Source organism: Anopheles stephensi, chromosome 3 (assembly GCF_013141755.1).
Source record: "Anopheles stephensi strain Indian chromosome 3, UCI_ANSTEP_V1.0, whole genome shotgun sequence".
Taxonomy (NCBI): domain Eukaryota; kingdom Metazoa; phylum Arthropoda; class Insecta; order Diptera; family Culicidae; genus Anopheles; species Anopheles stephensi.
The window spans coordinates 83,701,031-83,714,119 of NC_050203.1; the positions used below are offsets into that span (position 1 = coordinate 83,701,031).

Below are 13,089 nucleotides of genomic sequence, written 5' to 3' on the forward strand. Positions count from 1 at the left end.
TTTAAAATAAAATGAAAACAAAGTATTCATTACACAACACAAAAACAATTATTGAAGATGGTTTTATACATTTCCCACACGTTGATTTGTGTATTTTTACTCCGGAATAAATCTCGCATTTGACAGCTCGCGTTTGACGTTCGGTTGAACTGTCACTGGAATGGTCGCCTTCGTTTGACAGCAGCCCCACACAGCTCACGTCGTAAAATCAACAAACAGTGTGCTTTTTAGCTGCTTTTGTGTTCCCGTAGGCATTCACTTTTTTCAGCTGGAATCGTGATTATTCGAAAGTGTTTTCAGAAATCCAGCCAGCAGCTTGGCGCACGACATTACACGGTCGAGTGGAATCAGCGCAGCGTACGAAACTATTCGTTGAATCCATCCATCGAGCAGCAGCAGCAGCAGCAACAGTGGCGCTGACGGTGGTAGCTGCGGTGCAGCCAATAACGACGGTGCTGATGGCCGAGGAACAGGAACTGGCTCGCGCTCCCACACAAGGGCGTTTGCGGCAGCCGAACATGGTAAACTTGCTGGCGACGGTCTGCGCCGCAAATCTGCAGCAGGCACCAATAATTATTACTGCCAGAACGCGATAAAAATAACGCATGCTCTCATTGCCCTTACAATGTGGTTAAAATCTTTTTCTTTCTCTCCGTCTCTTTCCACGCATTCCGCGTTTGCAGTCGATTACGGAGTTTCTGAAAGATCTGCCATGCCACAACGAGGAAAACTTTTCGCTCTTTAACACGGAAAATGGCGTAAAAACATCCTCGAAAAGGCCTTCCGTCTACATCCCCACGGTAGATATCCCTTCCGAGCAGGGTAAGTGTGTGTTTGCCGATTGTGGTTGGTTGATTGGAAGCTAATCGTCTTTTCTTTCTTTCCACAGTCATAGTCACGGACAAGAAGAATATTCTGCTCCGCTACCTACATCAACAATGGGAAAAGAAGGTGCGCACAATAGCCATAAATCCGGCACGATCAACCAAAACAAACAGGCTCATACATGTTCATTCGTCCGTTCCCTTTTTTTTCTGTCTCACTCTCCCTTTCACAGAATCCTCCCAAAAAGCGTGAGCTTGAAAATGCGTCGAACGATCTGCTGCGCAAAAGACCCCGCCTCGAAACACGCGACAATAACAACACGTAGACGACGGAAGGATGAAAACGGAAACCGGAAACACACACACACTAAATTAGCGTTCTAAAGAAATTAAATGATAAGCTTTGAGTGTCAGGTTGAACAGCAGGGGTACGTGTGTAGGGGATGTGTAAGGGGTGAATCGGTCGATCAAGGGAATATCGAGGAGCGTAGAAGATAGCTTCAGTAATATCTTACTTGTCGCTAGGAGAGGAGCAAAGATACCGTGCGCGGAAGGCGGTAAAAGGGAACCACATCGCATCAGTGTAGGTCTCGATACTAGTATGAATTTTCAAAATCTGATACAATTCTCCTGAGGGCGAGATCAGGCGTGTTTTTTCAAAGCTCCCAGTAACCGGGGCAGCATTGAACGTTTTTGTGGAAGGATGTCTCAAGCAGGTAGTGTCTGTCGTGTTTGATGTCCTATTTGGTTTAAATTTCAATCATGTTGTGTCAGTAATTTTTTTTCGTGTTTCTTCCCTTTGTCTTCAGTTACACCTGTAACGCAGAGAAAAGAAGTAATGGCTAAGACATACTAAGATATGTAGTTTTCCCATCGTATTGTATTAGAATTGTCCTTAAGTCGTTAGAACGCCATTCAAGATACCCAACGCACACAAACGAATGGGTGTTTTTCTCAATACAACTCCATTGCCCTGTGGTGTGCGACTAGTTGTACTTTCCCTAGAAGAGGATGAAGTCATCTACACCTTGTAGCGTAGCCGGGAAATTCAGCAGCAGATCATCGTGCTGTGTCTCAGCGGAAAGCAGGGCAGGAATAAGCAACCACCATGGCTCGGGAAATGTGCTGGTAAATTATCTTGAAATCGTGTAAGAAACCAATAGGAACGATCGATAGTGTAGCTTGAAGTATGGATGAGAAGACTTCCAAGCAAATAACGGCAAGTGTCACAACAGTTTTCTTCTAAAGCTACTCATAAAAAGAAACAACAAAAGCATTCATACCCGATTAAGGAACCAACGTACCACGTACATAAACTGTAGTATAAACATATTTTTTTCTTTTAGATCGTGAAGAACCCTGAAAGAACCTAACCGAATGAATGGATAATATTTGCATAAATGTAACAGGTGGATGCATCGTGGCGAATGTGCAGATCTGAAACGCATTCTGAGAAATGATTCTAGATCGCCACATTCCTGCTACTATTACGTGGCTTTTGAGCGTGACTCAAGCAGCAAATCTACTTAAACAAAAATGCGCCAGGAGAAAATGAAGTCATGAAGCTTCTTTACGCTTGAAATCTGTTCCATTCGCGCTCCGGTTTATGCTTCATTAATTTAGATGCAAAGCACGACCATCCCATCCACACATGGTCGAGTGTGGCGTTCCTATCTCGAGCGCGATCAGAATTGCACGGAAGCCGAATAAACGAATCAGTTTCCCAACCGATTCACATCAAAAGCTCGCCCCGAATAACTTTTCGGCGTGAACAAATTTGCAATTCGCGCTTGGAAGGAACTAATGCTCGGCAAAACTTTCCCCACCGGAGATGCTCCGGTGTCATGTTTGCGGTTCAAGTGGAGTGGATCGGATGGATGGATGGATGGCAAAGGGGAGGAGTGCAAGCGTACGAAATGTGGCTTTACGAGGATTTACTCCCTTTTACGCTTACGTAATGGTTCCGCTTAAACGGAACCACCAAAATGGAGGAAGGCTGCTGGAGGATGCTGTGGGAAGATATAAGTGTTCGATTTCCGTCCCATGCGCCCATCTCGGAGTCGTTTGTCGGGGTTGTGATCATCGACTATTTGCATATTCCCATTTACACACAAGACACAGCTCCGCTAGTCTCGCTCTCTTTCTCTCTCTCGCTTGCAGGATGAGAATCCACTCGAAACTGAATGGAAAATGAATTCTGTGACGCGACTCGGCACATCATCCGCCGATCCGACATCTGACGGCTTTTCTCGGAACAAGCGAACCTTTATGAACGCTACTTTAGGTCCATTTGTTCTTTCGCCGTGAAGCCGACACGACGCAGCAAATGCACAGGGTTAACGGACCTCCGAACCGCGAGTAGGTGGTGGAAAACAACGCCCACACCCGATTGTGGGCCAGAACTCGCAGGCCGGAGCACTGCCATGATCGGCTTTGGGACGCGTAACAAAAGACACATAAACATATGCTCACCCCAATTCTTCTGGAAGTCGCTCCTGTTGGTGCTCATTTTCTCACCAACGGCACTCATTTTCACGAGTGGAGAGTAAACCTGACGCACTCTCTCTCTCTCTCTCTCTCTTTGCTCTTTGGATCGGTGAGTGTTCTCACGACACGCACACTAGTCAATGCTACAGGCTGGCTTTCCTTTATGCCACGGCTGGCTCGTTTTTTTTCTCCTCCTAACGTAGCTCAACTTTCCGGCATTTTGTTGGTAGTTGTTTGTGCTAGGGGGGCAAGCACGCAAAAGACGATGACGACGATGGTTACGGGTGGCCTCTAACGAGTGACAAACAGGTGGTTAATAATAAATACCGACACGCCAAGCCAAGGGTGGACTCGCGGGACACGAGAGAGGGACTTTACGGGGGGGTGGACTTTTTTTATTCCTTTTTTGGAAGGGAGAGACATTGTCCATAAACATAAAGTGGGCTATTTAGCGCGATTTTTGTTTGTTGGGGTGGTTTCGGAACTTCAGATGAAGATGATTTTCGCAACGACATGAAAATGAATTTATATCCCTATGTGATAGCTGAACCCCAACAGCTTAAATGAGTCGATCCTTACCGGATAGGCATCGGGTTGGAAAACTCTCTTGAATGCGTTACAGTCCTGGTAGTAGTAGTAGTAATGATGATGGTAGTAGTAGTAGCAGCAGACACTTCGCATTTTTACGATTGTGCATCGAAATCAGCTGAAAGGCGTAGAACAATTATGTGTGTACGCTATTCGTTTTACTTCTCGAATGTTTTCCCGGAGGTCATGGTTAGCCAAGAAGCTTCAAGGAGGATGAGAGCGTCCGGGTGGAGTAGAGCAATTTGAGAATGGATTGTGAGAACTGAACCTTAGACGAATTCGGCGATACTCAAATAGGTTGTCGTAATACCTTGAGGTAAGTCTAGATATCTTATGAATCGACATTTTTTATTGGTCATCGCTAAAAATTTGCTGAATCCTTGAAATATTCCTAGCTCATCTACGAAAATGCACACAAAACAATCGGACAATTCTTCCCTGTCGCAGTTCATTCGTCTTTCTAGCACACGAAACGCAACCGACTGGCGTCCACGTGTCGCCTCCGGTCCACAGAACACATACACACATCTCAGACGTCGTCAGCCACGGCTGGTGTCGCCGAATGGTTTTTTTTTTATTTCGCTCTCCTATCTCCACCCACCCACAACGAGGACGCCAAATTCTAGCAGGAAATGAACACGCGGAAAGGATTCTCTCGCGGCGGTACTAGTATTAGTGCAGAACCCCATCGGGGAATGAGGGTTCTCAACGCTCACTCACAGACTCGCCAGCTCAGCAAGAGCATCGTGTGCGTCGTGTGAGATTCTTCTCTCGCCGCACAATGATCAACGGCGCTCTTCGGTCTACTCAGAGCGCATTTGTGATGTGGTGAGTGTGTGTGTGTGTGTGGCGTTTATGTTTGCGGGCACAATTTTCCCACTCAATCCCCCCCCCCACCCCCTCTCCCCCCTTCGCTCACATTTGTTTTGTACGAAATTTTTCCACACCGACCGCTACTAGCAGAGCAAAGCCAGAGCGAGTCACCACTCAGTAGATCGTGAGTGTTTCAATGCGTCGGACGTGCATCGAAGTGTCGCGTTACGCCATTCCCGGCTCTCGGAACAAGAATCGCTAGCCCACCAAAAAACGAAATAAAAAGAAAAGATAAATCATCATCCAGCAGCCGCATCGGTAGGCATCACAAAGTTTCGAAAGGGTCTACCATTACCAACGCCTTCGACCAGCTGCCACGCGTTACACAGTTCCTCCAGGGAGGGGAAAAGGAACGAAGGTAGTGAGAAAATAGGGGGAAATATTTTTCGCCACTACCAAACTACTGAGTGTGTGATTTTAATTTTTTGTGGTGGGATCTAGTGGTGTCTTACAGAATATGGACACACGGTTCCACGGTTCAGATATTTACGGATTCAAGGATCCGGACTCGACGATCGCTTGGAGACTATCGAGCAAACGAATCGAGCAAAACACCCCGAAACAGGGAAGGATCCACTCTGCGTACGAAGCGTTACGTATTGAATGTGAAGTTCGTCGAGAGTGGACATTTATTATGCTAACTTCACAGCGAAAAAATACTTTACCCGTACACCAACAAACACGGGTTGTTGGTGGTTGCGTTAGTTTGTGTTGACACTCGCACCATGTGGCAGGAGCAAAGTGTAGCAGGCAATACGGATTTGTGTGCGTATCTAGAGCGTGGAGATTACATTTGGGGCAAATGGGCCAACACAACACTACGCCCGACAGGGTTTATCTGTATGTGTGTGTGTGTGTGTGTGTGTGTGTGTGTGTGTGTAAAAGGAAAACATCTTTCATTCATCTCGATGCCTCTTTTGGGACGTGTAAAAGTGATAGCGATTAAGTAAGCCTGTTTGCGAACACAGCAACACCCGGTCTGTCAAACGGGACGTGGGGACTGTGTGTGTTTGTGTCTGTCAAGATACTCAACTCTTCCCTGTTAGTGATGATACAGGTGTGCTGCTAGTAGTTTAGTACAGTGTTCTCCACGTCACGAAGTGACAGTTCGCTGTCAAAGTAGTAGTGTGAGGTGAAAAAAACTGTTGAACAGTAGTGATCCAGCGATCGTTCGTAATGATCGTACGTGCGCTAGATCAAGAATCTCCGCAGCTGTGTGTGAGTGTGACTGCGTACAGCTTATTGTATCTGTAACAGTAGGGTAGGGTAACAAAAAAAAAAAAACGATGCTGTGGCCCGGTTTGAATGGGATGAGAATGAGCAAACCGTAGACGCGCATTTCTATAAATATAAATCGGCCTTTCAAGCGACCACGTACCTACGTACTGACCCGCGGCCCGATCAGTTTCCCAGCACTGGGCCGCGGGGCTGATGCTGATGGGGCAAAACCCGAACACACATGCTCATGACGAATCCCATATTAGCTGCGTTGAGGCTATTCTGATCTTTCTTTAATTTTCCGCTTTTTTATAATTGGATTACTTTAATTTTTATAAAAGCTTTATATTGACGACTTGGTAAATTTTACATTTTTCATTATTTTTTTTATTTCAAAATTTATTTCGCAACGTGAAACAATTCAACCAACAATCCATCGAAATATGTAAACCTCCCCATAAAAAACGCAGAATTTCTTCAAGCCATGTAAACACAGATTCCTTTGGCGCCAAATGTGCGTAACCCCATCGGCACCGGTCTGCTGCGCCATCTTGCTTTGCTTTTGCGTGTCTTGGGCGAACATTCATAACATACATGCTACCCGGTTTGCTTCCTTGTCGGGCCATTTCTTTCACCCCCTCGATTCCTGCCTCCTGAACCACTCATTCCAACTCAATGCTCGTTCCGCCCCACTAAATCGGAAGCAAACTTTGATCGAATGGCAACCAGAACGTCGACGACGTCGCTGACGATGGCGATTGCAATCGAAAGTGAAAATATTTGTTTTCACTCCCCTGCCCTAGCCCCCAAACCCCCCACCCCACCCCTCTCAACCTCCCCAACCTTACCCGAATCGGGTAGGCCGCCGTTTCGTTCACCGATTTGTGTGTTTGATTTCATCTGTTCGGATGCGTGGGGTCGTCGTCGGCGAGGGAAATCCCGGGGAAAAGAAATATCTTCGCGATCTCTAACTCAGCCGGTTTGTGTGTGCTCGTTCGTGTTCTCATTTTCCCCCGACTGCTTGAAAGAGCAACTGTTCTTACTCCTTGCTGAGTAGGGGGGGTTTTTTGTGACTTGAGACAACTCTTGCTCTTTCTCTCGCTGAGAGATGCCATTAATCGGACCGCGAATGGACGTGAGGGAAGCTGTGTTGGCAGATAGTGTTATTGCTTTAGTGTCGCTAGAAGGTGAAGCACCTTTACCGGTATGTCAAAGCGTTAGTGGCAACGTATCCTTGAGGATAAAGGGAATATCATTAAAATTCATCCGAGAGTGATCATCTAGGATCGAGTAAGCGGGTTCATCGTCTCTCCCGAAGCAGTAGCTCTCAACCTCGAGTATCCTAAGCGTGTTCAGTTCATCTCGTTCGTTCGTTTAAAACAGCCGGTGTGGTGTGGGCACCCTGTCGTTGAATGAAAAATAGTGAAAACCGACGGTCACAGGTGTTAATCGGAATTTTATCTAACAGGCCCCCAAACAAGTGTAACGTGTTTCGATGTGGCATGAAAACGCAAGCAAAAAATAGTTGAATTTCACGCATTAAGACTACACTGTGCCCGAGAGTGTGTTCGTGTTTTGCACATTTTTTCTACTTCGTGCCTGTGTGTTTGTTTCCGTGAGCCGTGTTTTCCACCACCACCAGCTGAGGGTTGCAATTAAATTATTATTTTTTTGGTGTGTGTGTGTGTGTCGTTGTTCGTGATAGAAACGTGTGTACCCGCGGCAGCCAGCTCAACTCCGGAAGCAGGAAGTGTTTGATTTGTGTACGGTGCGTGTGTGCCTGCATGCGTGCGTGCGTGAAAGGCGTGAAGTTTCGTGCCACGTTAACGAGGTCTAGCTGTGTGTTTGGGTGCTTCTGTGTGCGTGCGTGTGTGTTTGCAACAGGGAATGTGGCATTTAGTGTTGTGTGCGGTCGAGCACTAGTGAAATAGATTTCCACGACACGACGCAAGCTGCCAGGAGGCGTTGTGAAAGTTTGTAAAAAGTTGGTTCGTCGCGAAGTGTGTGTGCGTGTGTGTGTGCGTGGAGTTCATCGGCAAGTGGGTGCCTCAGCAATAGTTCATCGCCAGCGTGCAAGGAAGCGACCGCAGCGTCGATTGGCGGCTGATCAAAATGTATGCAACCACTTTTTTTCAAGCGAACTTACGTTTACGTGTTGTGTTTTTCCAATTTGCTTCATTTCCTTCTACCATCGTATCGTGATCTTCCTTATTGTTTCCTTTTCTGTTCGATTGTTCTGATTTACTCTTTTCTCCCCTTTATTGTCCTTCATTGTAGCTTTTCTTATTTTTTCCCCTCGAACGATACTTCATACGCTTTCACCACTTTACGAAGCTAGAGGAGGAAAATTGTACATTTTAATACAGAGTACCCCCGGGGCAGTTGAAGTTTTCCACAGCTTGTCATACAAATACACGATTCGTTGGCTTGTACCCTTGTTGTGCCGTACTGTGCTGTCTCTTGCCCTGTTTCCCAGTTCCGGTTCAGATTGTGCTCTCTCGTGCTTGGTTTCATGTTGTTGTGCCTATTGCTTCTGTTTACAGTTCTTTTCAAATGTTTTCATTTCAAAGTTGAAGATATGGAGTGGCTTTTTTATTGTTTACTCCTTTCTTAGCTTAGTTTTGCTAGTTCCCATACACGGCTTAAGGCGTTTTAATTAGGTAATTTATAGAAAACACATAGTGAGTTAGACAAAGAACATGAAAACAAATGAAAAATATGGTAAAAACAGTTAAAGAATGATTAAAAAGAAAAAAGTTGCAAAATAAATAGAAATTAAAGGAAAACTCGAAAAAATAACCAGAAATCATCACAAAGAAAATATTTTCTGAAAAAAAAACTTGACAGAAAAGTTAACAAAACTTATAGAAAATGTGACCTTAAGTGAACACAAACTATCTGCATACTTTATGCGATAGCACGAACACCATTTATATATCGCCTCCCTAGAGCAGCTCCACGATACGAACGCTCCGTATCACACACGGCGCACGGAATACGAAGTAAATCCTGACAAATGTTCTGACAGCTAATCGAATGATAATGTGTGCTCCTATCGGTGCCGATCGTTACCCGCAAAACGAGGGCTTTGGCAAAACTTTATCACTCGTGTGTTTGAATTTTGGCTGCCCATGAAAACTCGAATGGGCGCTACCGGGCGAGAGGCCGATCCTACCCATAATCCTTCCCACGAAAAACGAAAACCCCGTGGAAACGATGACCGTGTTTGCTGTACGGTGTCTCGTTCGTTTATCCAGTTTGATGTTGGAAAGGCCTCGACGAAGATCCAAAAAGAAGAGACGAGCGAGCGAGCTACGGTTTTTCGATATTCACATGCAAATGTGTCCGCTTACATGTGTCGTAAAGGATAATACGAAATCGATCAATTCGCCTACCCGTTGCCGTGTGCCAACCCCACCGCCAACTCGCTCGCGGGCGTTCAATGAACCCCATACGCTAATGGTCCGGTTCGGCCGATCGTCACGAAGGCCACACGATTGAGTCATGGAAAATGGTTTCGATTTTCCACTTCATGTCATTTTGTTTAGAGAACCGATTGGTAAAGTTGTTTAGCCGAGCAGCGAGAGTGTGTGTGTGTGTTTTCCCGGCCTTTTCCTCTTCCTCTTGGTTACATAGAAAAATCTGACTGGGGCCAATTTGGGTGAGCCAAATTCAGCCGAGATGGCATCTTGAATCGCTCAATTTCGACGAACGACCATAAATCTTCCATTTTCGGTGCTTCGGGTCCGGCATTCTTCCGGGATGACGCGAAACAACGACGCTCGCCAGTTCGCTCGCCCCGGCAAAAGCAGCCTCACAGTGTTATGAATGTAGATTGCTTTCCTGGAACTGGGTGAGCGAATAAATTCTGCTGCCGAAAAAGGCAGTTTTTTTTTCGTTTCATTGGTTACCCGAGAGCAAAAAATTACATAAACAACAGAGGGAAAAAATGCGTAAGAATTGTTTCTCTACATTCCTGGACACGCGTAGGGCTTCAAAAGCACGTGCATTAAATATGTTGCCATTTTTCCGGTTTGATGGAAAAGTTTTCCCACAAAAAAATTTCAAAAAGTTAGACCCATGCACTCACACACACACACACACACACACAATGTAAAGTTTGCATAATATTGACATGCCTTTCTAAATCGAAATAACATTCGCTTACCTGCTTTGTGCACTCCAAACCGTCATTCTCAAGCTCCTCTCAACCTCTCATCACTCATAAAGTCGATGGATGTAATATTGTTGGCCTTGTTATCATTTTTCACGACCATCCCATGCCGATGATTTCACATATTTACATAAGCATAAAATTCAATTTTGCTTGCCTTCACCCAGCACTGGACTGGATATTCTCTCCTGTTTCAGCACACAGCAAAACGTAACTGCTTGTCCCTTTTTTGTACTTTTTCTTCGGGGGCAATGATCGGTCGAGTGCGAGAGAACGCTCTTGTGTTTATCAAATTATACCCTTCAAAGATCAACTTTTCCAATCATCAAGAGCAGAGATCGCTATCCCGGCGTTCCGGCCATGATCTCAGCAGAAATGTTAAAAGCCGCTTTACTGTTTATTTAGTTACGGGTGTTATTTTGGCCGAACCGAACGTAAAAGGGCGGAATTGCGCATTCTCGGTACGATCAACCTACGGAACACCAGGCGTCTCCATTGACGTTTGCTACCGGTGGAAAAATGTAGGTTTTATTTTGTTTTATGCGACACTATTGCCGACATTATTAAATAGATTGTGAATTTTAAAAAAATGACACAATCAATTTCTTAAAAAATTCTACAACCTCGTGTCCCATGCAAAACTCAACGTTCGCGTGCGGGTCATTATGTGGCTTGATTGTTTCTATTTTCAACTCAACGCTGTTCCGTGCGCGTTTTTGTTTTTCGCATCTTTCACTTGCCCTCACTCAACCACTCGCACATGCGAGTTGTTGGTGCCTAATCAAATCGTTCAGATTCGCTGATGGCTGTCACTTGTCACATAATCTCTTCTTTCCTTGATTTTCCGCATTCTCGGCTTCCCTCTCGCACGCTCCTCATTTGCCATTTGCTTGTTGATTCAGCAGCAACAACAGCACCATTTTCGTTGCATAGGCATGACTCTCTATCTCTTTCGAACCTTTTCCCTCCGGCCTACCGATCTGTCTCCTGCTGCTAACCAAACAACATGGCAGCTGGTGCTACCAGTGATTTGAAAGGAAGACGAACGGAGGAAAGGTGGTACAAAAATGGTGTATCCCCCTCTGTGTTGCGTGACGCGGACACGTTTGTTCCCTGACCTAGCACGCAAAATCGTATGCATATTTTACATACAGCGCGAGCTATTTTTTTGCCGACCCGAATGTACACGGAAACAGGGGTTAGTTTGGACACGAGTGTCGTGGTTGGAATTTGATTTTCCAATCGTCATCAGCCTGGGAGGGGATGGCGTGAGGGTGCACGAATCGAAAGTACAATGCAGAAGTGGGCTACAACGAGGCCATGACAAATTTGATCAATGTCAGAGGATCTGATTAGCTTATTCAGCAACACTTACTGCGTGGCACTTGTTTTGGGGTTGATCTGCTCGTTTTTTTTATGGACAATTCTCTGTGGGAAAAGCTCCAAATTTGCATCCAAATTCAGATGAGAGCATGTTTGTGTGTGTGTATGTCTGGAGGATAATAATATTGGCATACGTCCGGTTACGATTTAGGCACAATTAAAAGCCACACAGAATCACAGAATCAATTGACACTCGTGGGAAATTTGTTAAGTTTGTTTTGGAATAATTGATTTGTTTGTTTATGTTCAAACTCGCCAATACACTGATTGGAAGCTTGCATATAAAATGAGGGATGTTGGGACATTAGCAAACAGTACCTCAAATTCAATGTGGGACACCTGACTTATATTTTTCGTTTAATCACTCGTATTTCTTGCGATAGATTATTAAAAATTTAATACTATTCTCAACTTTGTTTGAGCAATTTTTGAGTGTAATTACATAAGAAATAAATAAAAAAAATACTAAAAAATTGTATTCCATTCTTGATTGTTCATAATTGTGGTCTTTAAATGAAACTCGACTTTGGCTGTATTTACTTATCGTTGACCCCTTGCTAAATAGTTACTCTTTTTGTCTAATGTTCTGTCCATGCCTTAAAGAAGTTTCTTAGTTATCATATTTAAAAAAAAACGCCATAAAATGGACATGAATTAACCAATTAGAGCTATAAGTTGTTATAGCGGGGCGGACCGGTAGTTGATATGATAGCGGCACCAGTCTTCACATGACAGGACCTGTATTCAAATGCCATCTGGACCGTTCCCCCATAGTAAGGACTGACTGTACAACTATGCGGTATCTAAGGGTTCGTTGGGCGAAGAAAGAAAATGAACTACAACATCTTAGAGAGGAAGACCAAAGTGAAACTATTTGACTATTTTCCTTAAGCATTCAATTTTCTTTTAAAGTAAAAAAGAACGTTCAAATAAGCTATTTCCCAACTTTTTCTGCTAATTCACCAAAGCTCCAGTTCAGACTGTTTATTGGCTAGTCCAAATAGTGTATATAGTTCATTTGGTAATTCATCATGTGTTCTTTCTTTACCCTAGTAGTCCACTTTATCCGGTTCGTTTATGTTAGCTAGCTTGAGTTCTTCAAATTTGTTCAATAATTTCGAAACTCCTTTTTTCATTCATAAAAATAACAGAAATAAAGCTTATTTGAATAGATCATTAATTAAGCAGGAAATTATAGGAAATCCTGCAGCTGTCCCACTTTGTCTTTGATATACTGTATTTATTTTAATGTTTGTCAATGAGCTACAGTGCTTTGGTATTTTCGAACTAACAAAACCGATCTTTGCATCGAATTTCTGTAAACAGTTCAACGGCTTCGTGCTTCCTCGCTCAAAACAACAGAAACCTTGCTTTCTGCATCTTATCTTACATTCCATTCGATCTTCTGCCTCTTCTTGCTGCACGAAAATGTCACCCCAGATGGCTCGCGGGCAAAATGGCAAATCTCGGTGAGGACCGAACGTCACAGTGAAAAGATGCGAACGGCGTAATTGTTGATTGTTTTGAGGCGATTCGGTAGTA

General features: G+C 44.4%; 2 protein-coding genes across 2 annotated transcripts in view; both read left to right on the forward strand.

Annotated features, from left to right (window-relative positions):
* The first annotated feature begins 159 nt into the window (after nucleotides 1-159).
* LOC118513776 (DET1- and DDB1-associated protein 1) lies at nucleotides 160-2,156 on the forward strand. The gene is made up of 4 exons (XM_036059954.1): nucleotides 160-521; nucleotides 684-822; nucleotides 890-951; nucleotides 1,058-2,156. Exons 1-4 carry the CDS (start codon nucleotides 459-461, stop codon nucleotides 1,148-1,150), a joined length of 357 nt encoding a protein of 118 aa, XP_035915847.1. The 5' UTR covers nucleotides 160-458; the 3' UTR covers nucleotides 1,151-2,156.
* Nucleotides 2,157-4,820: 2,664 nt separating this feature from the next.
* The window catches only part of LOC118513778 (receptor-type tyrosine-protein phosphatase mu), an 87,108-nt gene continuing 78,839 nt past the window's right edge, over nucleotides 4,821-13,089 (forward strand). The window contains exons 1-2 of the mRNA XM_036059956.1: nucleotides 4,821-5,130; nucleotides 7,459-8,104. The gene's annotated coding sequence lies outside the window, so the exon portion shown is untranslated. The remainder of the gene's footprint in view (nucleotides 5,131-7,458; nucleotides 8,105-13,089) is intronic.

What these genes read in the sequence shown, in the direction of transcription:
- LOC118513776 (XM_036059954.1), top strand. Translation starts at nt 459, where the DNA reads ATGGCCGAGGAACAGGAACTGGCTCGCGCTCCCACACAAGGGCGTTTG. An exon ending in GTTTGCGGCAGCCGAACATG is followed by an intron (nt 522 to 683) that starts GTAAACTTGCTG and finishes CCGCGTTTGCAG; the next exon opens with TCGATTACGGAGTTTCTGAA. An exon ending in AGATATCCCTTCCGAGCAGG is followed by an intron (nt 823 to 889) that starts GTAAGTGTGTGT and finishes TTCTTTCCACAG; the next exon opens with TCATAGTCACGGACAAGAAG.